The 27,066-nt window shown below is 38.3% G+C and overlaps 1 protein-coding gene across 2 annotated transcripts in view; it reads left to right on the forward strand.

The window, feature by feature from the left end:
• The window catches only part of LOC149237885 (DNA gyrase subunit B, chloroplastic/mitochondrial-like), a 135,692-nt gene that overhangs the window by 65,898 nt on the left and 42,728 nt on the right, over nt 1-27,066 (forward strand). For both annotated transcript variants that reach the window (XM_089366881.1, XM_089366882.1), the window contains exons 3-5: nt 6,532-6,612; nt 6,724-6,837; nt 9,771-9,827. In XM_089366881.1, the coding sequence (XP_089223007.1) occupies nt 6,532-6,612; nt 6,724-6,837; nt 9,771-9,827 (252 nt within the window). The remainder of the gene's footprint in view (nt 1-6,531; nt 6,613-6,723; nt 6,838-9,770; nt 9,828-27,066) is intronic.

Raw genomic sequence — 27,066 nt, forward strand, 5'->3', positions numbered from 1 at the left:
AGACATAGGAACAGACAGAGTAGGGATATAAGAACCCATATCAAGGGAACCAAAAGAGTGAATATGATTAGAAACAAGCAAGGAAAGTGGAATAGTACTCGTCATAGGAGAGCTAGAAGCAGTAGGTGCTGTCTCCCTATGAGTCGGCCCAAAATATCGCTGCATGACTGGTTGCAGCCTCGAATCTTCCTCCATCGGCTCTGCCTTTGATACTTTTTGTTGGTTCACTGGAGGAGATTGGATCATGTCAGAGTCACCATGGATTTCCTCCTGATTCCTCCCCTCTTTATCCCCTTTTTTATTCTTCCACCCCGTCTGTCTAGTGAAAGGAAGTGGACAATCCCTCAACACATGGCCAACCTTATGGCATTTACGACACCTAAAGGGGTAGCCCTCATAATCAAGAATCTGCCTGTGTTCATAGCACATGATAGGTAATATTCAATTCGATTATCAAACCCGCATGCGAATTCAAATTCACCAAAATTCTGGCAATAATCATATTACCAATAACCTCATGCGATCTATCAGCGTAAGTCCCCATCTTATCCCCAATAATCCTTAAAATATCGTCAGACCACAACTGTGGAGGCAACCCATATAGCCTCACCCATATTGGACCATAACCCAACTTTTCTCTATTCACGTCGAAGAGGAAACTCCATCTCTTCATTAGCATTGGAGACGAGTCAATGCGCCATGTTTTCCCCAAGACCCAATTGACTGCTTCCAAATTGTTGAACTTAAACATAATCCAGCCCCTTGGGAGGGCCTTTACCTCAGGTAGAGTGTTGGGGTCCTTTCCCCATTCAACCCCTATCGAGTCTCGAATCCTATCTACTTAGAATTTCCTTCCACGGGCTCAACCAACTATCACCTGCTCAGAGGTCTCAATAACCTCCCAGTGTTTTACAGTTTCTCGTGCTTCGATTTCACCTCAGTACACTTCACCTTCTTCCTTTTCTTCCCTTCTTGGGACACTTCCTCATGTCTCTGCTACAAATTTAGGGTTTCCATCAGCTGGGCAAACTTGCTAGTTCCATCCACCCAACCATATGACTCTACAGGAGCACTTGAGAAAAATGAGAGACATCAGGGAGATCATTCCGAATTCGCAACATAAACCCCAGTTCTGGCTTCACCGCACCTCTGCTTGTTACCAAAACCAAACCCACTTTGCTCGAGCCTTTCTAGGTCTAATCCAACGAACAATGGCTCATAGTTGTATTTGCCCTGTTCTTCCCCCCTCGCTTGATGCCTAAAAAGGTTTCTTGGAAGGCCCCTCCATTCAAATCCAACATAAAGTTATTGTGGATTAAATCTGCAGTAGAGAAACATGAACCGGAAACCCTGAATGGATTTGCTTGTCCAAAAATAAGCTCTGCTCTCCAACAACTTCAACCAACCCCTCTGCTGGTAGAGGAGAAAAATCGATAGAAACCGCCAAGATGGATTCTAGAGTAGGGAGGGAAGAGAAAATCCCTTCATCGTGGATGCCAAATGTCGTCCATGTTGCCAACTAATTTTCCCTAGGTGGCTTGTCTTGCCAGATGGTGACATCCTCGAAAGGATCCAGGGTGTAGTCTATCACATCATTCATTTCTCCAACTCCTTAAACCGTAATCTCCCCGTAACCGTTAGTTGTGAACAAAGAGGGGAAAATGCTGCCATCCACTATGTCGTCTTCAGACAAACCCCCACCGCCTTCAACCAAAAAATGTCACCATAGATAGAATCCGATAGCCCTACAAACCCCTATTGAATAACCCCAATAGTGGAATCTTCCATGCTCATAGGATTATTAATGGAATTGTTTACAACAATTAATTGGGACACATTAGGGAAGATGTAGTGGAGGTTATAGATGCCATTCTACTAGATAAAGATGGAGCACCAGGAATCCAAATAGAAATGGCAGTTCTAATGTTGACAAATGTAATGGTAGATGGTGGTTCAAGAGGAAACATCATGATGAAGGAAACTTGGGAATAACCAGAGAAACAAAGTTATGGCTTCCAAAGTTTTGATTGAGAATGGTAGATTAACTAGAATAAGGCCATCGGGAGTGTACAATGCAACAAGTTTCCATAGCTAATAAGTTACTTGTAGTGGACTTCACAGTCATTAAAACATATATCAAATTGGGTTCATATGATGTCTTATATGGTAGGCTTGGCTAAAGGAAGTAACTACTAGGAAGACCACAATTTCATTTAAGAAAAGGGAGACATTGAGTGCTAACCGATTTAGTGAATTCAATAGTTAATGAAGATTTAGTCAGTTCTATTGAATTGTCTAGTAATAAGGAGGATGGTATATATGGAACTAATAATGAACATATTACTTAGATAATTGTTTCAAAGATGAAGTATTGCTAGACAAAGAACTGTTTCACTAGCACTAATATAGAAGTGAATCCAACAAAATAACCATCAAATGAAGAACCAAAGTAAGTGGAGGATGGGAAAGAAGATGAGCTGCACTTTTCACCAATTCTACATTAGCAAATGCGGACTATAGTATGAAGAATGCCATAAATACAATGAAAAAAAAGATATTAAATACAAAGAGCCATGTTCTCAAGAGATTAATATGGGAAGGAAGGAAGAACCACAACACATCACAATGGGTATTAAGTTGTGTGTCTAAAAGTATTGGGAGAAGTAAAGATTTCAGTATATATATATATATATATATGGTGCAACTAAACTGAACAGTGTTGCAATACAAAAAGTGGTCGAATATCAAAAATACAAAAGTTAATATCTGACTTCCCATAGTAATGAGTATCCCTATATGCGTGTGTGTTTTCTCGTAGTAATGAGTATCATTTGTTTTAAAAAATGTTGTAACCAAACCAAATATTGTTGTAATGCAAAAAGTGGTCATAGTTGGATATCAAAATACAAAAGTTAACATCCAACTTCCCACAGGGTCTGTCTTACTTGATCCAGGCCCTACAGTGTTGGCAAGTTGCTTAAGCACATAATCAACATGAAAAAACATAATAAAACTAGAAAAATTACTAATTTCATGCTGTTGATTGGCTTCTGCGTGCATGTCCTTCTATGGTCCACTTCTTACACCTTTTGAGTGCTTCTTTTCCTCAGTTGTTGTAACAACATTGACCTCACTTGTGCCATCTTGTAGTTCCAAATTTTGAGAGCGCAATGTGTCCTTGTATTACTTGAAGTTTGCAGAGGTGGGGGGTGGATGAGATAACTTTCAGAGGTAGGTCTAGGTGGGCTTCAATTCTTCCAAGCAATAATTGCAAAGATATCAACTGCTGAATAAACTTCAAATGCTTCCTATAGTATATCAAAATTATTGTTTCAACCTCTTTCTCCCATTCCCAAATTTCCAATATGTGCTTTGCTGTGTCAATTGTGCAAGCATCCTTGGTGTGGTTGTTTTTCTAGATGTGCCTCTCAAACTTGTCCCATTTATTCCAGCGAATGCTTGAATTCATTGAATTCAGTCTGTGTTTTACTTGCACCAAGCATCCTTGATGCCGTTTTTTTGTCTAGATGTGCCTCTCAAACTTGTCTTTCCATTTATTCCAGTGAATTGTTGAATTCATTATGGTGTCGGTTTTTTTGTATAAATGTGCTTCCTTTTCCTCCTTTCGACAACACTTAACTCCTATCCTCATCTATTTGAGCTTAGACAAAACACAATACCTATCACTGCACTATCAATGTGTCATTGATGCTACCCTTCTTCCCAACTACCTTTTAGATCTAACCACCAACAAAATCCCCAACTCTATATTTCGATTATGCAGGGAGAGGCGTTGAGGTTTGGAGTTTCCAAAACCAGCAAACCCACACACATTACTCTACTCCGCCAGCATACAACTCTTCATTTCCCACATAGGAGGATGGAAGATGAAGTGAGGAGGGTGATGTTGGTGTATTAACATGCTATCTTGTTGGTGCTCCATGATAAGGTGTGCTTCTAACTTTCTATGAGGTGTTCTCATCATAGAATGCTTGTAGGTCATGGGGGAAATAGGATGGTAATCTCCACATTTAAATCACATACCCTCTCTTGCAGCCTACCTCATTTGTTGGCTTGCTCATTGTCAACAAATCTCCTAAAATGGTTTCTTGATTGGCAGAGCAGAGAGAGAGAACTACCTAGTTGAATTTTGCATAAAACATGTTGATTTGGGGTAGCATCGGATGTGCTCTAGCCACAAAATTTGGTGGAGAGGTTAGGGCACATGAGATCTCCAATACCCAGAAAGGGTTTGGGCAGATTCTAAACAGATCAGGAGATATTAAAATAATTAATATTTTTAATGGAGTCCCTAAGTCTAAACTTGGGGAAAATAAAATATTAATGTGTATTAATATGAATTTGTGTTAGAATGGTCCAAAAGACATGGATCAAGCCGGATCTAATCTTAGCCGTTGATTAGGGACTTAATCTTGGCCGTTGATATCTCAACATGAAAAGTATAAGAGGAGGCTTGAGGGTCACTTGGAGATCATCCCAAATGATCAGTCATTCTATTCTCGAGAGCGGGGTTTGTTAAGAGAGATAGAATCAGTGATCGGGAGAGTAGCTGAGGGTCATTGAGTACAGAGGAACAAAGAAGGTAGAGATTGTGCTGAGAGAGCAGCGCAGTAGCCAAGGAGGGTGACGCAAAGCCAACAAGGGCTCACGTCGGGCCACGCAGAGGCAGCCAGGAGTTGCGTAGAGCACTAGAGGGGCCAGCGTAGCTGGTGCAGGACCTCCTGGGGCTGACGCAGGCCAAGAAAGGCTGGCACAGGGCCCACGTGAGACAAAGAGGGGCTGACGTAGTCTAGCTTGGGCAGACGCTAGGGTCACAGGAGCAGTTTTGTGCTGAGGGGCTTCCGGAAGGGTTTTCCGGGTTTTCAGCCAAGAGATTTCTCTCAAATTGTGAGGTATAGCTGCTAAGGAAATTCTTTGTTGGGTAGGTCAGTTACGGCACCCTGATTGTACTCTGATATTGCTTAATAAGAAAACCCTCAGATCGCTGCACCGATTTTCCCGCATTGGGTTTTTCCGGGGACATTGGTCCAAAAAATAATGGTGTGATGTGGTGTGTTTGTTCTTGTTTCTTTTAGTTGCTGATCTGTAATATGTTGAGCATGCACTGATGTTTATTTTCAGTATTTACTATGTAAATAACTTGTTAAAGAAAAATAACAAGTAGGTAGGAATAAATCAAAAAAAGTGCATGAGGGTTTCTAAACTAAGTAAACTTAGAAAATTCAACAAAACGCTGGCGAAAGAACATTAAAAACACATGCCTCTTTGGTTTCTGAGATTCATAACACTTTATTTGCTGCATATGAAGTCAAAATAATGTGTTGCCAAAGACAACACATAGTGAACACAGAAGGCTTTTCCAACAACTACCTGCATGACAGCTTTTGAAGTCTTGATGATGTACTTTTTAAAAACAGAATGGGAAAGTTGTCATCCTATGGGATTTTTTAATAGCTGTTTTTTTTGTACTTCTGGAGCTGGAATCGAATTCCACCAGCTCCTTGTTGGTTAGGGAGTTTAAGAACCATCTCTGAGCCAATCCTTGCCTTCAAACAGGTCATTTTCTGTGTGTGCACAGTTTGGTCTAAAGCAGGTTGCACTGCATTTTGATAATTCTACAGCCTTGAATTGGATTCTGTGAGCTCCATAATGATCAGTGACCTTAAAAATTGTGTGCAAGCCATTCTCTGCACCTGAATTCCTCACTTGGCTGGTGAGCATAATTTCACTAAAGGTGGGTTCCACCGGATGTCATACTTCTGAATGTCAGAAATAGATTCTGTTAGTGCCCTGATGATCAGTGACTCCAATAAAATGTCTGATCCACTTCCTGTGTTCAAATATGTTATTTGGATGATTTGCATGTTTTGACCCACGGTGGGCAGCACAGGCAAAACCCAGTGTTGTGCAGCGAGCCTTTTTAGGCAACAGCAGCTTCAAGAGTCATTTTAATATTTTTGGCACAATGATGTAATCTGTTTAAATTTAAGAGAAAACCACATATTATAGACCATGTAAGCTGATTTCTGAATTTTTTCATGTGTAGCTAGATTGTTTTGAAAAATGGCTTCATGTTTGACTTTGTAATAGTTGGGTTGGACAAGTTAGTAGATACAACCTTTTTGGCGTTTTAAATGAGTTATGATTTGTAATGTTTGTTTTTGCAAGTTTATCATTTGAGCTTTATGTCCCAGAGGATGGGTGAAGCTTTCACCCGGAACTTTGGATGCCTCAACGAGATCACAATGTTCCAGAAGTTTTCATCATCATGTTCTTAACTGTGAAATTTTACATGCTAAAAAAAAGTTTACCACACATCACAATATATTGCTTTATGCCTTCTTCTCTGTTAAACTAAATATATTCATTAAGCCACAAGTGCTTTCATGTCTTGAAGTAATAGCAATTCATGGCATAGTGTGATTTTATGTTTTTATTATGTTAATTTCATTTTTTTTTTAATTTGCTGAATGAATATGGAGTAACAAGATTGATATTGTTGAATTGTAGGTTTTGGAAGGGCTAGATCCAGTAAGAAAGCGGCCAGGGATGTACATTGGAAGCACTGGGCCTCGTGGTCTCCATCATTTGGTTTCTACCACAAGCTATATTCTTCTCAATTTGTTTATGTTAATGAACACCAACCCCTGTTTTCAAATGTTTTCTGAAAGCACTGATTTCATAATTGTTGTTTGAGACAAGGTTTATGAAGTTTTGGACAATGCCATTGATGAGGCTCAAGCTGGTTTTGCCACAAACATCGATGTTATTATCTTCCTTGATGGTTCAGTTAGCATCACGGATGATGGTCGAGGGGTATGCATTTATAGCTAACCTGGCATCTCCATGTGAATAGTGGTTTGAACTTTGAATATTATATATTTCTATGCTTATTCTTGTGCACGTGACTAAGTAACAATGTCGACGGTCTGTTCAATATTTTTGATTGACATGCATTTGTTTTAGTGTTGTGTTTAGCACTTTTGGTATCGAAGTCTTTTAGAAGAAAAAACATTGTCAAAATACAGGCTGATGAACTTCTAAATTCTAATTTATAAAAAATTAAAAAGCAATTGAGTAATTAGTCGAGCAGACTTTTTCTTACTTAGTAGTGTTGCCTATGCACTTTATAAGATATTATTGATTAGAAACGTCATTTGTAAAAGATGACATGCATGAAATAAAAGGTCTTGAAGGATATTTGTTTATAACTTTATGTTAAATGTGATATTTTACTACTCATAGTTATTTGTACCATGGTTACATAGTAACAATATTTGGGCATATTGGTCTTTTCTGTACAAAATGTTGGCAGCAGTATGAATTTTGACATATTTTCTATACAGTAAGGATACTAAATCTCCTACCCACAAACCCAAGAAGGACCTTAAAGTTACTAAAAACCTATACATGTCCACTAATTTGCCATTTCAGGGAGTGAATTGATTCTCTGTTCTGTTGTCCATCACTGAAACTGAAATTCGTCCAAGACAAGGTGATTTCTCCATTGCTTTCTGAAATCTAAATCTATCTGGATAGAAGACTTTCTGGGCTGTGTTTCTGCCAATGTGATTTGTGCTTCTAGGCTGTGACAGCACAGTCATGTGCTTCCCTTTTGAGCTGCATTTCACCATTCAAACTGCCAGATTCAAACTTCATCGCAAGTGTCCAGTTAATGCTTAAGTTTAGTGTTTATCCTTCCCAAGTTTATCATGCACATGAATGAATTGTTCCATTAATCCGTTGGTAGAATTTGTTTGGCTCATGGCTTTCATATTCAAACAAATAAGATCGTGTTGAGGCTGTCATGTATTTTGATTGCTCTTCGAAGTGAAATGTAAAAATATTCAAGTATTATCCTTTTACTTTAGTGTATGGTTTATGTTACTTGGTCAATCTAATGAATGAACACGGAACACAAGGGATGGTACTAGTAAAGAGGAATTCGATTACATGTAGAAGATTAAAATTCTAGCCGCATTAGTGTAGAAACCTAACGTACTAGTTGGTTATCTATCTATGCAAGAAAGGCTTAAATTTCACCCATGGCCTAATTTTCCGTGCTTTTTCTTTGGAAACTATTTGCCAATTTCCATTTTTTCCAAAAACGATTCACCCAAGTTCTACAGGATAGAATTAGTTTACTGTAAAAATCGTCGAATTTTTATAGAAACTATATAAAATCCTTAGCAATTAGAATATATTTACAATTTGCATATTAGGGATAGTAAGATTCACCAAGGTTTCTACTTTTTAAGATTAATTTCCATCCTTTAAAATTAACCAATGTTGCTAGCATTGTGTCGATGAATATATCGCCAAGGGTCTGGAAAGGGGAAATGTTGTAAATATTCCCAACTATCATGAAATATTGGCAAAATTAAAACAATACAAAATGAGCCAGAAACACCCCAAAAAAGTGACTTAAATTGCCATGGTCCATGGGCAGGTGATATTGTCGATCATCACGTGATGTTATTGCGATATATATGATATTATCACGATAATATCACCATCTAACAATGTTGCAACATTTATTAGTGATAATATCGGCTTAGTGGAAAAAATTCGTAATTTTGCGATATTATCGCGATGTTGGCAACACTATTATCCTTGCAATTAGAACGGGTCATGTGTACTGTTCATACTCTGAATTTACAGAAATTTGAAAATATAAAATAAGATATTAGAGGGTGATGGGTGAAGCGATTAATCAAAGAATAAATGCTACTTCTAAAGCCTGAATGGTTTATGTATATTTATAAATTTTCTAAAATTTGAAATAAAATGTGTTTTTTTGATTTTACAAGATGTTTACTTCTGAAATGGAACTGCACTAAGTTTTATTCATTACACGGTTTTTCCATACCAAATCATATTTGTACTCCTATGTTACTGCTACGATTTCTACTAACCATCTGTATGATAGAGCAATATTTAATCATTTTGTTAAAACCCTTTATAGATTATTCTGGTTCATTACTTTTATTGTTAGTATTTTATTAACTATGCATTGTTTTCTTGAGCATACCACTGAGTAAAAATGTTGATTCACAGCTAAATTTCTTTGATGGATGTGCATTTCATTTTAGTTTTGTGTTGTAGCATTTTGGGTATCAAAGTCAAAACTATGGAAGAAAATATTATCTATATATTGTTAGATAAACTTCTGTCCAATGAAAATCAATTGAGTCAGAGTAAATGAGTCTACGTAATTGAGTAAATGAATCTACCTATAAAAAAGGCTTTTTGTCAGCCAATCAAACTGTTGCCTTCTAGCGGCTTTGTTGCACTTTATAAAATCTTATTGATTAAAAGTGTGTTTTTGAAGAGTTGAAATGTACAAAGTAAATTGGCTTTATGATACTTGCTACTGTTAGATATAATATTCCAATATTTATTGTTGTACTTCTGTGTTAACGATAGTTATGTACATTAGAGCATATTTTATGATTTTGTTAAAAGCCTCTTTAGAATAGCCTAGTGCATTTCTTTTACCGTTACCATCTTTCTTGCTTTGTTGTTAATTGCTTTATTAAAATATTTTCTTTTATAGGATGTCATACTTGAGTAATTTGGATAACAGAAGTTAGGGCAATAAATGTATTAGTGATCATGCATTCTTTATATTGTGGCAAAAATTGAAAGAGCTTCCACTTAACATTTATGTTTTTCTACGTAAATTTCGTCATATTTGTCATGTCATTGATACTTTTTCTTATACATTATTTTCATCGTATTTGATGCAGATTCCCACAGATTTACATCCTGTTACACAGAAATCTGCTTTAGAGACTGTTTTGACGGTATGTGCTTTTACTTCTGAATATAGTGATTTTACAAGAGCATATTTATTTTTCTCCAACATAAGATGGAAAGACTTTCTTTCACAAGTTCATCATCATGAGCTTTCTGCCTTAGTTATGGCCTTAATTGGTGATGATAAAATTGTATTGTCCGTGTCTCGTGTCTTGATACTGGTATATAATTTTTATTGATTATACCACATTGATAATTTGGGAGTCAAGATAGGTATTGAATTCTTTTTGGTGATGATATGTTGGAGCACAATATCTTTCAGAGGATTACCACGACCACCTCTTGGGAGTCAATAGCTTTATTAAGTACATATTGGCTGCATTGTGGTATTAATGCCTTTGAGTTAATTATAAGCTTTGGGGGACAGTGACCGATATTGTTAGTCACTTTTCTTCAGTTTTAAAATATGAATGGTGATGAATATTTGGACTTGTGTAGCCATAAGTTAATGAGCAAGGTACCATGTGTGATCTTAGCTGCATGTATAATGTGGTAATGCATGTCAAGAGACATTGATGATGTGTGATCTTAGTTCCATGTATAATGTAGTAATGCATGTCAGGAGACATTGATGATGTGTGATCTTAGCTGCATGGATAATGTCGTAATGCATGTCAAGAGACATTGATGATGTGTACCCTTGGCTGCATGGGAACCTTGGTGCTGAGCATGTTTTTTCTCTAATGTGAGACTTTGAATATGATAGATAATCCCCAATTACTGTTAGAGTTTGAGTATGAAGCATTTTATGTTGACTTGCTTGCCTTCTATGTGTGTGTGTGTGTGTTCTTTTTGTTTCTTTAATAATGTGCATGTGTGAGTGTGGTTGCAAGGTGTGAGGCAATGTGATCCTCTATAGTCCTTGTGCTCTCTCGTTTGTACTTTTGGATGCCTATAGAATAAAGTGGATAATTTTGTTGATCGATGGCATTCTTTATAACAAGATTTTGTTAAGGAAAACCCCGATACCCCATTACTACATTCATATTGACCAATTTCTTTTAGATAATAAGGTGGTGTAATGTCCTCTCCTAATTAATTTCGCAAGGGAGAATGAAGTAGCCTATCCAACCTTGTAGGCTGTAGTCAATTATAAATGGGGAAACCCATTATTCAATGTTTTGGTTTAACATTGGGTAAATGGTTTAATTAGAGGAAAAACTTGTGAAAGAAGCCAAATTGGGGCAAAGTGGAGGGAAATTTGTTAGCCCCTCAAATTAAATTCAGGAAAAGAGACCCTGAAGGGTATCTATAAATAAGAGAGGAGAATCATTTCCCTAATCATGGTTGGTGGATATTTCGATTTTGTGAGCTGAGGGTCTTGAGAGTTTTAAGACCCCTTTATTTTGGATTGGTTTTGGTGGTGAAAGATTCCAACCTAGCCAATCACTCTCACTATTTTGTTTGGCATAATTTTCTGAGGCATCTTTCATCTGGTTTTGGCAAGCAAGGGGAGATTTCTGTGAATTTTTTGGTTTGAGGAGCAACTTTGTGGCACTGCGTTTGTCTAAGGCAGTTTAGGGCAGTAAAGTGTATTTGGGTAGTGTTTACCACTCCGCGTCAACAACCCTATAGCAATGTACATTCTCGCAAGAAGATTCCTATTACCCACCACTTCGTGGGTGATATCACCAGGAGAATTTTTTCTCGATGATGAACCTTAACTGGCAGCCAACAACCCCTTGCAGCCTCCTACTAGCTTGTTGTGCTATTTCTTTTCCACCTGAGCCAGCCATGTGGTCCCTCACCCACCTGTACTAATCGTATGTTTGAAGGTGGACCTCTCGAATCTAAAGGCATGTCTTGTCATTTGGTAATTGAGTATTGGGTTTACTTATCATGGATACTTCTGGGTATGGATTGATGGGGGTTTTGGCGGAAAGGGTGGGCTTAGTTTGTGCTCTTGTCCCCTCGATCTCTTTTGGATGTTACCGTTGGATCTTAGTCCCGTGGGATCTCCTTTATTGACCATTTGGTTCTAGGGTGGTACTACTTGGGAAACCTCGACTTTGGGTGCGTGGTCCCACTCCTTTATCCGCATATATTACTCCCTTTCCACTCACTATACCCCATTCATCATTTCTCCCACCTGGGTCCACATTTGCATTCTGGGTCCACATAGGGCCAGCGTCCCTATCCCCTCGCCCCCACCTTGCGTTAGGCCTCGAATGATGCCCTTGAGGTTGAAGCAGTTAAAAGAAAAAGAAAAAAGCATAAGTGGCCACATTTAAGAGGAAATTGTACAACAAAATGCAAAAGTGGCTGGGACAAAATAATTAGCACGCAGGCAAAAGCCAATAAATGAGATCTACCCCGATCCATGGTCATCACCCTGGTTCCATAGGCCCTACTTGAGCCTCCTTTGTCATACAGGAACCCATGATTGTCCTGACCCCTAGAGGGAAATGAACTGCCCTACCTTAAAGGGGGTAGTTGCTGCTATATCTTACACATCATGCTCTTGCCCTTTGAGCCCTGAGCAGTTAACTAAGGAAAATTCATAAAAGGCAAAAGGCATATAAAAAGGGTAAAAAAAATTCAAGGTTGGGTCACTTCATGTACCACGATTTCTCCCTCCTACACATTACATACCCAGGTGTGGGCTTCCCCTTATCTAGCTACCCCTATGCCCCAATATGTGGCCCAGAATTACCCCTCTCATTCCCTACTCCATTGCACTTATTTATCAATTGCTACCATTTGGGAATCCAATTTTCCCAAGGATTATAGGGATTGAGAACCTCGTCTATAAGCCTATTCCTTCTCCCTCAACCCTCCAATCCTCACCCCTTACCCCTGGAGGACCAAGTCCCTTGCTTAAAGAGCAAGCATGTTCCATTCTTCACCCCATCCTTGGGAAAGGGTTTCCAGGGTTACATTCCACCTATCCATTGAGATATACTTTACAAGCTAAGTCACATGACACGAGGACACGAGACACGGAGGACACGTAAATACGAGTATTCAATACGAAACACAACGACCTGGAAACAGGACATGGGGACACGTTTTATATATATTTAGATACCGAAATATAGTTTTTTATCCATATTAAATTGCAGGTTGCAGCTTATCTAATCAAATTAAAATATAATTACTTCTCAAAGTTCATAGTTCACTTTAAAAAAATAAATAGAATCAAAATTTACTATTTAGAAATTAGAATGTGATATGCTTGGTCTTGATTCTTGAATATTCAATGTTCATTGTTCATGTACAACTTACAAGCACATAAGAAAATAAATAAAGTCTAATCCTATTGATTTCCTCTGCCCCTCTTGCGAGAAAATGCCACAGCTTTCCCTTTCCATCTAGATGTAGACGCTGGTGCTGGTGGAGTTGGCAGTGGAGTTTGCTATGCTCTAGAAGCTGAAGAACTAGAAGTAGGAGCTATAGGAGGTAGACCACATCCTCTACTGGTGGCAGGGGTAGTCCGGGCAGGTGGTGTCACCTGGAAACATTACAATCTCCCAATCTTGAAATCCTGAAAAACTGATAAGTCTGCTACATTTTGAATGAAATCTAAAATTCTACTTTCTCCATATGAAATCCAATGAGGCCAGATCCACTCTCAAACATCCTGAGTCATTTGATGGTAATGTTAAAAATTTAAGTAAAAGGATGAAAATGAAGATTAAGGAGAACGTCACTTTTACTTTAAGAATTTAACATTACCATGAATAGCATATCAATACTAGGGCCTAGACTTGATCATTAAGCTGCCCCACTCAAAAATTATTTGTTTCTTTCAAAAAAAATTGCAGCTTATGCAGGCAACCTTTTCTACCAACGAAATACGCGTTTTCCAAATTCTGGACACGACGAAAATCGGCGAATACGTATTCCATTTTACAGGACACGATAAAAACCGTATTTGACACGTATTAGGGCCATTTTCGTGTCCAGTACGTAAAATACGGGACACGGGACCTTGGAGGACTTGTCTTGTGACTTAGTTTACAAGTGATCGCTACACTACCGAGACTCCTCCCATCGGTGAAAGTCCGTAAAGAACATAGAGACTTAGCTATGGTGAGAGTGGGCTAAGCCTCCACAATTGTCCTTATCCTAGCAGTTGCTCTCTTAGGAACCCCTTTTAGGTCCCCTACTGGTTTGAGTGGTAACAATTCCATCATGCTCGAGTAGTGAAGATTATCCAGATTTCATCATCATTTTCAATCAACATTTTGTAAAAGTTGTAAACCCGTTTTGCAAATTTTTAATGTAAATGATTCTAGTAAGACCATCTATGTATGTAACAACCTAGGTAATCCTACCTTTTTGGTGATGATTTCTATCTTAGGAGGTTTTTCATGTCACCGATTCATGTGTGTTTTTAAACGTGGATGATCGACAAAGTTTTTCCCTCCAGTCTCACCCCAAAGCTAGGGTGGATTTTGTTGTCAAGATCTTAGATGAGTCCTAGTGTTCTAGTCGAGTCTCTGTAGAAGTAATTTGGAAGTAATTTAAGCTAATTGGCTAAATTGCTTTATTACAAATTATTTGGTCTACTAGATCATATTTGAGCTACAGAATTGGGTAAATAATTGAGGGTCTATAACGAACGGGTGTTCCCCCTTCATATATTAAATTGTAATATCTTGATGTAAAATTTTTTTAGTGCATTGTCCCTCATATCTAGACACCATGGCCAAATTATTTGTGGGTTGGGAAAATTATTAATCCCCCCATGAGTCCATTAATTAAATTTCCTGGCAAAAATAAATTAATATCCAAAGCCAAAAATTTAATTAATTTGAAGTCCTAGAAAAAATTAAATCTCTAAATTTTAAAATTCGTGGAGTCTAGAAGAATTAATTTTTGGAGGTTCGCGGGCAAGGGAATGTTGAAAATTTCAAGAGATTTTGGACTGTTGGACCTTGGTAGTTAAGTCAAAGTCAATTTTTTTGAGGAAATCAACTCAAAATAATTAATTATGAGTCCATTAAAATTCAATTAAATGAAAAATTCGAATTTACTCAAAAAATAAAATAATTTCGACGGAGGAGATTAAAAGATAATTAAATCTTTTTGAATGGTCGGGATTATTTTAATGGGGATCAAGCCAACTAGTCGTTGGAGAATTAATTTATAAATTAGAAGTCATTTGTCATTCGAAAGGATCCGATGATTGAGTCGTGTACTAGCTTTTGAAGCTCTCTTGTAATATTTTTTTTGGAATAATACAACGTACAACACAAAGTCTTTGGGGTTTTATTTGATAGTAGTTTTCCTCTCCGGTGTGTTATGGTAATATTGTTCTTAATATTATGCTGATCTTATTTGATAAGTTGCTCGTTAATGGATTTCATAGAGTAATCTATTGCACAGGTATCTTGCTTAGATTATTGGGTTTAAGGTAGCATTACAATTCGATTTGATTAGCAGACACCTCTAATCTTTGAAAATTTAATCTCTATTTTGTATCTCTATTGGTTTAATAGCTTAAATTCCAAGTGTGTAGAAATCACTCGTATTCAGAAATTGAGTGTTTGGGGAAGTCCTCGATTGGACCAACCGACTCCCGAGACATGATCTGGAGAGCCTTTCTGATTAAAATCCTAAGATTATCTAACAAATTTATTTTTACAGGGGTTTTCTAGGTTAGTACCTAAATTAAATTTTTTATTTATCTTTAATAAATTCTGCTAAATAGTTAGATTTGGCTAGCAAGAGCCTGAAATCTACAGATATGGCAGCGAAGTTGGATTCATACTCCACAGATCTGATAGATCTGTAAAGTTAATTGTGTAAATCTTTAGAAATTTTAAATTTTATTTTTTAAGTTGGGATTTGGGTTTCAATTTATTTTTTTTGTATATATGTAGGATCTCGGATTTTATTTTTGTTTTGTGCAGATTCATATCCGAAGATTGTCAAGGAAAATTCGGGGTTTTGAGGCAGATCTACTGTGAAAATTCCTAGATCTAACAATCTCAAGAACCTTACTGCAACCAACCGAATCTACTTCACCTGGATTGTAAATTCTGTTACAAGCTTATTTCAGATTTCTTTTTGAAACATTGAAGTAAATTACTGAAGCAACCTACACCAGATTAATTATGATTCCGAAACATGGAAACTGAGCAAGGAATATAGAAACACGTAGGACAAAATTATTTTTCGACAAAAGTCCCAGGAAAAACCCAATGTGGGAAAATCAGTGCAACAACTCTGAGGGTTTATTATTATTAAGCAGTAGCAAAATTTGAATACATCATTGACTACCTCACAAGGTCATTCAGTTACAGAGAGAAATACTGGCAGAAGCTTTGCGAGTTTTACCTCACACAATCACTAAGAAATCTTCGCTGATCCAACCCCAAATTGACTGCTCCTCGGCTTTTCTGGCTACCTCTGCACAGTGCCTGCGTCAGCCTAGCATCAAGCTCTCTGGTTGCTGCGTCACTTCTCTGGCTGGTCTATCTGCTACCCAGGAGATTCGATTTCTGCCTCCTGGTCTCACACCCTGACTTCCGGCTTCTGAAAATCGAATTCCTCTGCAGATTTTAGACTCCTCTCTCTCCCTTTGCGCTGGTTCTGCGTGACCCTTCTGGCCCTGTGTTAGCCTCTGCGTCAAGGCTTTTGGATCACTCATTGCTTCTTTCTACTGATGTATCTCAGGGTGAGAATCTCTCTCCGGAAGCTGCTATCCTTGCCCCTCAACTGCAAGATATTTCTTCAATTGATTTTTCCTCTTGAGAACATGTCACTTCAAAAAATCGATTTTCTCTATCTCTCTATGTGTTTTCCAAATGACCCTCGTGCCCTTCCTTATATCTTCCTGTTGGACAACCAACGGCCTAGATTAAAACATAATCAAAAGCTTAGATCGTTTTGGCTTGATCCGTGGCTTTTTCTAGAAGTTTCACCATTGATTAGATTAATACCCATTAATATTTTAATTTTGCTAAGTTTAGACTTAGGAACCATATTAAAAATATTAATTATTTTAATAAAATCACTTCTGGGTGGAATTTGCCAAAATGCTTTCTGGGTTCTTTGGAATACCTGTGCCCAAGCCTCCTTGCAAAATTTGAGGCTTAGAGCATATTTGATGCTACCCCAAATCAACACTCCCTCTTAGCAAGGAATGTGCTCTAGCAATACATTGCTATTGCATGCTGCTCTGACTCTGAAGCATCGTTCTTTGCGCTGCTGATGTTTGACATGCTGTGCACCAACTACTGCGCTGCTGCTGCTACTATACTGTTGTCTTTGACACTGCCACTGCCAATGCTACATCTTTACTGCAACTCCCTCTCAAACGCCGCATCTGATATGCTGCTAGCACTGCATCCGTACTGTAACTCAGTTGTTGAGAAAAGGAACTCAAAACACCCAAAACTGGACAAGTATCCAGTGGATACACCTTGGTGCTGAAATCTTGACTGCTGTTAGTCCCACGCTCTCTTCTGAAGCCACTGTGCTGCTGAAGCTTTGCACTGTGCCTCCTTGCACTACTGCCTTTCTACTCTACGCTACTCACATTCTGGCGCTACCAACCACTGGATCTGTCGAATCAACACTCCATGGCACCAACTGAAGCTCCACCATCCCGCTACTACTGATCATGGGCTCTTGTAGCAAGGTGATGATCCAAGAGGTGGGTTCCTCAAGGATCTTTCCCATCTGTAACTCGATCGAACTACAGTTCTATATCAGCCCATCTCCCTCTTGGAGGTATCTTGGCTGTCATGGCGAACTCCTCCTCTTGTTTGATCTTTGCGACTGCAACCTTAGGATCATAGTTCTCATACTTGTCCTTTTTCTTGAAAGGACACTGGGATGCATAGTGGCCCATCTCGCCACATTTGAAGCACTTCACCTTGGAGACATCATTCTTTTGTCTCTATTGCCCCTGCTATCCCTTCGATGCAAGGGCTGCATTATCCTCCTCCTCTACTTTGGGCTTCGACCCACTGCTGCTGCTGCTCCCGTCAAGTTTGACCTTGAGTAAGTCTCTTCTCAGCTCTTCTTGTTTCAAAGTTGCCCACATCGCGTCCCAATTTGGTAATGCTGCTTTGCCCAGGATACTCTGGACAAAGATTTGCCACTCATCCGAGGCGGAATTTAGAGCCAGTCTCACTAACTTCGAATCCTGAGGTGTATGCCTGCAGTTGACAACTCATCATGGGTCTCCTTTAGTTTTGTGAGGAACGGATCCACATGTTCTCCCTTCTTCATTTGAGCAGATCTCAGCTTCTGCTGCTCGGAAGATCCTTGATACAATGTGGCCAGGGCATCTCACATCTCCTTAGCGATTCCTTTGCTTGCAATGTGGCACACCACGTGATCCTTGACTCCATTCAGGATCATCCTCTTCTCCTTAGCCATCTCAGCTTTGTACTTCTTCAGCGGATCTGCATTCGCCGGGATAACTACTACATTATCAACATACGTCTTGAGGGCATGCCCATCTAGAAGGAAAGTCATCCTAGCCTTCCAGATGGCATAGTTGGAAGCCCCGTCCAACCTGTCTTGATCCCTCAATCCACTGGTTACCATATCCTCCAAAAAATGTCGAACAATTCCCTCTTTCTCCCTACTGCGTAGCTTCTAGGCTAGCTTATGCACTCCCTGATGGAGCTGGTAAGCTGCTGCTCCTCTGCTGCTCAACAAATGAGAAATACTGATTTCCTCGGCAAGAAATCACTGAGGAAGTATTCCCTCACTATGCAATTTGCTTCTTCCTTCCGAGGGCTTTTCTGCCTAGCACTCAGTTTGTAGAAACTTCATCCCTCTAGATCTGCATGGCTATGCGTAACTCCCTCTACCTTGGCAAGTTTTCTATCTGGCAGTCTTACCTCTCTGTTGGCTCACTCAGAGAGAGAGATCCACGAAAATATAGCCCTCATGGCTAGAACTGCTCTATCCCTTAGGGGATTCGAACTGCTGCTTGCTGTAGCAAGTTGGCCCTTGCTTCAGTGCTAGATCTGCTCTTCCTTGTTTCACATCAACAACTCCGATACCATGTAAAAATTCCTAGATCTAACAATCGCAAGAATCTTACCATAACCAGCTGAATCTACTTCACCTAGATTGTAAATTCTGTTACAAGCTTATTTCAGATTTCTTCTTGAAACATTGAAGTAAATTACTGAAGCAACCTACACCAAATTAATTATGATTCTGAAACATGGAAATTGAACAAGGAAAATAGAAACACATAGGACATAGTTATTTTTAGACAAAAGGTCCTTGGAAAAACCCAATGCGGGAAAACCGGTGCAACCGCTCTGAGGGTTTATTATTATTAAGCAATAGCAAAATCTGAATACATCACTGAATACCTCACAGGGTTGTTCAGTTACAAAGAGAAATGCTGGCAGAAGCTTTGTGAGTTTTATCTCACACAATCACTGAGAAATCCTGGCTAGTCCAGCCCCAAAATGACTGCCCCCGACTTTTCTGGCTGCCTCTGCGCTACCTCTGCGTAGTGCTAGCGTCAGCCTAGCGTCAAGCTCTCTGGGTGTTGCGTCACTTCTTTGGTTGGTCTATCTATTGCCCAGGAGATTTGAATTCTGCCTCTCGGTCTCACACCCTGGTGTCTGGCTTCTGAAAATCGAATTCATCTGCAGATTTCAGACTCCTCTCTCTCCCTCTGCGCTGGTTCTGCGTGGCCCTTCTAGCTCTGCATCAAGCCTTCTGGATCATTCACTGCCTCTCTCTACTGATGTATCTCCCACTGAGAATCTCTCTCTCCGGAAGCTGCTATCACTGCCCTTCAACTGCAAGAGATTTCTTCAATTGATTTTTCCTCCTGGGAACTTCTCACTTCAGAAAATCGATTTTCTTTCTCTCTGTGTGTTTTCCAAATGACCCTCAAGCCCCTTCTTATATCTCCTTGTTGGACAACCAACGACCTAGATTAAAACATATTCAAAGGCTCAGATCGTTTTGGTTTGATCCGTGGCTTTTTCTAGAAGTTTCACTCCTGATTAGATTAATAACCATTAATATTTTAATTTTCCTAAGTTTAGACTTAGGAACCCTATTAAAAATATTAATGATTTTAATAAAATCACTTATGGGTTGAATTTTCCAAAATGCTTTCTGGGTTCTTTGGAATACCCGTGCCCAAGCCTCCCGGCAAAATTTGAGGCTTAGAGTACATCCGATGCTACCCCAAATCAACATCTAGGCCCCAGTGGGCAAGATCTAGCCTCAAATTTTTGGCTGTAGGGATACAAAAGAATGACGAAATCAATGATTTGAAGGTTCAGATCTAAGGTTTTCATAGTAAATTCTGAGAACAATTTGAAGTCCAAATACATCAGTTTGAGATATAATTTTTGGGCAATTTTTTTTGTTTTTAAAATTTTTGGGGCCCTAGGTCCACCATTTTCTCCTCCCTCTTATCTGCTGCTCCCTCGACTTCGGAAACCTTTGCTCCATTGCATTTTTGAAAGCCCTCCTTCTCTCATCAAAGTCCCTTATCCCCTCATGGCTCTCATTCCTTAGCGTTTTTTTCCTAACCCTCATGTTCTTTTCCTTTGCGTACTACTCTTCCTTTCTCCTCTACCAGCTTGCAGTCCCTTCTCCTTTCCTAGCCCACATCCCTTCTCCTTTCCTGGCCCACATCCCTTCTCCTTTCCTAGCCTGCGTCCCTTCTCCTTTCTGCATCACGTTTTGTTACCCTTTTCCCTCGTTTCCTGCTCCCTCCTTCTCCTTCATGCATCTCTTGTCTCTCAAGACGTGAGCTCTTCCTTGTTCTCTTCTGCATACCCTAGCTCCTACCTTGTCACAACCCTCCCTTCTACGTGCGAATTTCTTCCAGCCCTTTTCTCTGCATTGTGTTTCCTCAACCTGCGTCCCTTCTCATCCTTAGACCTGTTGCTCCCTCGTCCCTCCTTCCTCGGCCGACAACTCCATTGCTCTCCCTCACGCCTTGGACTTTTGAAGCATTATCTCATTTAATTTTTGAAGTGGCCTTTGGCCCTTTAAAAATTAAATTAATTATTTCTCTTTCCTTTACATTTATCACATTAATCTTTTGATGCGTTGGTCAATAAAAAAATCATTTTTATTTTTATTTTATGACCATTATCACAAATAACAAAAATAACTTCATCTTTTTGTTGTTGTTGTTATCTCTAATGTGTGACACAAATTTTAATCTGAAGTTCCTTTTTTTTTGAGTTTTTTGTGATAGAGGTTTTGGGGCCTTAAATCTCTAAAATTTTTGAGGGTAAAAAATTTAAATTTTTTATATAGTCAAGGCAAACATAAATTTTTAATTTTTTTTTTTGAGTTTGACTATAGAAGATGATATATATATATATATATATTTATCTTTTTGGATGTGAAACATTAGAAAAATTAATAAGTTCCAGAATTATTTGAAGAGGTGTTTTGTTCAGTAAATTGGCATTAATTAGCATCTAAATTTCTTTGTTATCTTGAATATTAAGTTGTTGAAATTTAAGTGCTTAGGCTTTCATTATCTGCATGCTTCAGCTAAGTTTTGAGATCATTGATTTTAATGTTTGATATTTATTGAGATCACTCACTATCTAAAAGGGAAATTAATTCTAAGTTTGGATTTATTTACTTAAATTGTTGGATATTTCTTGAATTAGTTTTGAGAGTTTTTCGAGTAATTGTGATCAACATTTTTCTTGAGTACTTTATCGTGGACTTGTGGAAAATTTTATATCTTTCGATTCTTGAAATTGAGTATTTTGAGCATCTGCATAATTGGGATTTTTCTTTAAATTTTCGCTTAAGTACTTAGCGTTTAACTCAGAATAAATCGTAATCTAAGTGCTTTGAGTCTTTAACATCTCGCTTCACTAAAACTCCTCATAAATTCTCTTTGCATTCAGCATTCTCGGTTAATCTTGAATTTAATAATCAACCCCCAAGCATAAGTTGGGTTGAAAGAAAGATAATAACACCTTTGTGTCTTCTCTTGAGAAGTCTAGTCTTTTTAGTTTCTAAAACGGTGACCTTGCAGTCATCAGAGCCACAACCTCTGTAGGACCGGAAGCAACATATATGTTAGATTTCAAGGAGAGTGATCATTAATCACACCCTCATGTGCTTCACCTTGTCTTCTCTCTTCGAAAAAAATTAAAAAAATATCATTTTCTTTATAAAAGATCTTCTAATCCCTTTTTTAATATTAATACTTTTTCTTTTATGTAGATTATTATATCTCTCTGGTTATTTAATATATACTTTATTCTTCAAAACTTCGTATATATATATAATGTCCTTATATATGAACTTTGAGAATTTCTTGTGTTTCTTTTCCCAACTAGTCTTTTTTATAAAACCAACTTTTCTCACTAAGAATTGGTCCCTTATTCTTTTTAAATAATATTGTTCTTAAGTTAATTCCAAATATATATATATATATATATATATATATATATATATATATATTTTAATCTTTATAATTAATTTAACCTAGTAAGGGGTTTATTTTCCTGCGACTGTACGATATGATAGGAACACAAATTGTTTAGCCAAAAACAAATTAATACTTCATGCAATTCATACCAACACAACTTGTTATTGTATGGACGTGATCGATGGATTATTAGACACGTGATTATATGAATGCATGAATGTGATTTTATCGACTTTAATGACAGTTTTACAAATGAATTGACAAAAAAATGAAAATTGTAGTGTATTGATAGTTGGAACTGTGGACGGACGGTGGTTGGCGATGGATATCATTATGGTCGGTGGCGGGTAGTTTGGCGGTTGTGGTAGAGCAAAGGTGTGACTAATCAACATGCTTGGTGGTTGCATGAAGCGGGTGATAGTTTATTGTTGTGGCATTTGGTATTCGACAGCGAGGGAAAATTGCAATGGTTGCAGTCAAGACGATTAGGTGGTAGTTAATCGAGAAGATCGGCTGCGTTGTGCAATGGTGGGATAGATGGGCCACGACGACAGTGTAGAATCCGGGCAACAACGAGAAATTCAGACAATGGTTGGGATGGTCGTCGGGAGTTAGTCGACGTTTGTTTGGCAGGGATGTTTGGGTATTGGTCTGTCGGTGGGGCCTATGGTTGGCATGGGGGCGAGCCACAATTGTTTTTTAAATTATATATATATATATATATTTTAATATTTACATTTTTTTATATGATTTTTTTTAATATATATATATATATATATATTTTTTTTTTTTTTTTTCTTTTAACTTTTTTTTTTTTAAATTTTCTTTTCTTTCTATAATATATTGACTTTTTCCTATATATATGGTCTGTTTCTTTTCAACCTCTTTTTTTATATATATACTATTTTTTTATAATATATATATTTTTAATAACTTTTTTATCTAATATATTCTCTCTCTTTTTTATTTTTAATATTTATGACCAAGGGCTTGATAGTGAAAAAATGGAGAACCTCCAAAAGCTTGTAGCGAAACGCTTCAATGACAACAAAGTTGACGACTTTCGATAACCAAGGACTTGGATTAGAGAACGTGGCTCTGATACCAATGTAACGAACAAGGTTCGTATACTTAGAGGAATGCTCTGATACAAATGTAACGAACAAAGTTCTTGTACTTTGCAATAATCTTCAATACTTCGAAGACAAAGACATGCATTGTAGGACAAATATATATTTGAATACAAGTGAGATGATTACAAATGAGGGTGACTCGGTGAGGGCCTGCTTATATAGCTAAGCAGATACCTTCAGCAACTGTCATGTCCTTAGTGACATACCTCTTCATTAACTAATTACTAGTTAATTAATCATTATTTATTATTATTATTGTTTACATTATTTGCATTAATTTATATATATTTTATTGATAATAGTGTGATAGTGAAATCCACTACATGCCTACACTATTTTGCATTTAATATCATCCTTGTTTCAAATTTGGAAGAAATATTATGATACTGGTGCAATTTGGTTATGTTCTCTTTTCAAACCTAAAAGGAAATTTCCCTAAGGGATATTACAATGTTATCAGAACTATGCATCCTACCAGCTTGTGAGCATATGAACTTTCTATGTTTCCAGAAGATAGCGAAATTGCAATCGTTAGGAGGAAGAGGGCTACCATAACTCAACTATGGAAGATAGGAAAGAACAAGAGAACCCTTTTGGCATCTTAAATGAGCTATCAAGGGTGCAACAACAGACAATCCAAGGGCAACAACAAATAGCCCAACTTATAGCACAAGGGAAGCAACAAATAGCCCAAAGACAATAACAAATGAACTATTTTTTCACCCAAGTCATGGGAAATCTAAACATCACAGGTAATAATGCCCTAATGGGCCTAATGGTGGTAACAAGAACTTTTCAGAGGGGAGCAACAACCATAATCCTAGTTCCTTCAATATCTTTGCACAATTTGTAACACAGGGGCAACCACTAGAAGGAACCATAGATCTCTACTACCTCAATTTCTCGATAGTCAGGGGCCAACAACCTAAGAAGCAGCCGAACAAAATGAAAATTTTACAAAATATTTTTATGAGTATGCAACACTAGGAGAATATGTACGAATAGCCATGACTTTTCATGAGTTTAGTAGCATCAAGTACAAAAATAGGCCCAAGGCACAACAAAATGATGATCTAATGCGCAAGGTGGGGAAACTATCCATTCCTTCTTTCCATGGATCATCCAAGTGCTCAGCAAAGGCTTGGGTACAAAGATGGACACCTACTTACAACTTAATCCAATGTTGGAAGCAAATGTTATCAAATTTGTCACACTACATTTGGAAGGGGAAGCACATGATGGTGGTACCATGAATTGGTCACTTTGGGACATTACAACATCACCTTTTACGAGGACTTCATTCAAAGATCGATAGATTGTTTCGACTGGAAGGATCCTGATAGACTCTTTAGAGAGCTAGCACAACTCAAGTAGACCGAAACACTGTAATCCTACATCTCAGAATTCTAGCAATTAGCTCTCATAGCGATAGACATATCTCAGCGGAGTTGGTCATGCTCTTCATGGAAGGTTTAGCTGAACCACTGCATGGTTGGGTCAAGGCGTTCAAGCCTACCACCTTACATGATGCTAGCACCAAGACACAAGATATGGGAGATGCAACACCAGAGGTGAAATTTCCATCCAAACCACTTATCCCTTCGAAAGACAAAGATAAGAAGCCATTTTAGAAAAATGGGACCAAGAAGGATAGATTGGATGAGGAGACTTAGAGCAAGTTAAGGAGCAAGAAACTCTGTTTCACTTGCAAGGAACTCGGTCATAGATTTTGGGGAAGGGGAAGATCCACTACATTGAAGTGGTGCTTGATAGTGATGATGAAGATGATACAATGCCAACACCAAGCAAGGTGCTTGCCAGTCCCACAAAAGAACAATCCCCTAAGGAGGCTAAAGGAGATGAGAAGCCCCGTATAGGAACCAAAGGTGGTACTATTGCCTCTCTGTATGGAGTTCCTAAATATTATACCTTCATGATCAGAGGTGTCATACAGGGCCAACGAATCACAACTTTGGTCGATGGTGGAGCCACTCACAATTTCATCTATGCAGGTGTTGTGGAAAGAAGAGGTATTCCCACAAAAGAATTTGAGGGCTTCGAGGTGAGGGCCACTGATGGGTACAACAGGACATGCACACAAGTGGTCCCACGCTTGAGCGTGACATTGGGTAATTGCGCATTCACTGATAATTTTTATGTGATAGAACTCGCAAGTACCAATGCCGTGTTAGGGGTACAATAGTTGTACTCGATAGGAAACTTTTCAATGAACTATCAGGTGATGAAAATGAAATTTCAGGCCTCAAATGGCAACAAGATAGTGTTGAGAGGTATGTCCAATGGTGATCCTCGAACTCTATCAGCGAAGCAAATGGAGGCAGTATATAAACATGGAGATGTAGCTTGCATAGCATAATATTTAATTACAAACCAGAAATCAACAGGTAGCAACCAACGATATTTAGGTACTATGTACAAGAATAACGCTGAGGCTGATGCACTTTATAGGATACCAACGACATGCTCACTCATGGAAATTACCAGAGATTGAAAAGCCCACCTCTTGGTAAAATATAAACATGGAGATGTAGCTTGCATAACAAAATATTTAATCACAAATTAGAAATCAACAGGTAGCAACCGACAATATTTTGGTACTAAGTACAAGAATAACGTTGAGGCTGATGCACTTTCTAGGATACCAGCTACATGCTGACTCATGGAAATCACCAGAGATTGGAAAGCCCACCTCTTGGTAGAATATTCCAAAAATAAGTTTGCTTGCGAATTGATGGACGGTCTCATCCACGATGATAGATACAAAATAGGGGATGAGGTCATTTTCTATAAGGACAAGATATATCTGATCCCTGAATGTACACTCTAGAAGGAGACCTTGAAGGCCATACATGGTCCACAACTAGAAGGACACCAAGGACTCTTTGAAACATACATGCAGATCAGAGAAAGGTTTTTTTGGGAGGGCCTCAAGGATGATGTGTTGAGGCATGCAAAGGGATGCATAACTTGTCAATAGAACAAGCACAGACACACTCCTCTAGGACTGCTACAACCAAATGAGATAGCGAAAAGCATAGGCAATCGATAGTAGATGATTATCATGGGGTGATTGCAAATGATTTTTACAGACGACTGGTCACTGGAAGACTTAGGTGCAAGGGAGGTTAAGAATTTTTATGAGAAACGAGTTTTCTTAAATGAATCCCTACTAGAGACTTGTGAGACAAAAGGGAGACTGAGAAGGTTATCTGCTGCTCCATTGACTCTACCATTGTCACTGCTTTCCTAGTACACTTTTGAAACCAATAGCTTGGATCTTCAAAGTGATTGCAATAGATTTGGCTGGCATAAACTGTCAAATGGTAAGACTTACTGACATTTTACAATGGACCATGGTCCTCTAAGTGGTCAAGATGATAGCCACCCATATTCTGCTTATGCAGATCCATGAATGAACAATAATAATGTTGTTAGGTTCGATTTTTGCACTATTGAGGAGTAACAAGAGCAAGATAAGCAAATTCCTTTCTAATTTGGGAGGAAGGACAAAGCTAATAGGCAATACAATCAAAATTCGATGAAGAAGCAATAAAGATGAATAATAATGTAGTTGCTAATGGGAGGTAGAAAGATATTACTGGTGCAATTAATAAAAGATTAAAATCTAGGAATGCATCAAATTTAGATATTTTTGATCCCAATGAGGAGCTTCATGCCATTTTTAAGGAAGAGGAAGATTTTGTGGTTACTCAT

Source organism: Pinus tabuliformis, chromosome 8 (genome assembly GCF_031772625.1).
Source record: "Pinus tabuliformis cultivar Carrire ecotype Pingquan chromosome 8, CPIR1, whole genome shotgun sequence".
Taxonomy (NCBI): Eukaryota; Viridiplantae; Streptophyta; class Pinopsida; order Pinales; family Pinaceae; genus Pinus; species Pinus tabuliformis.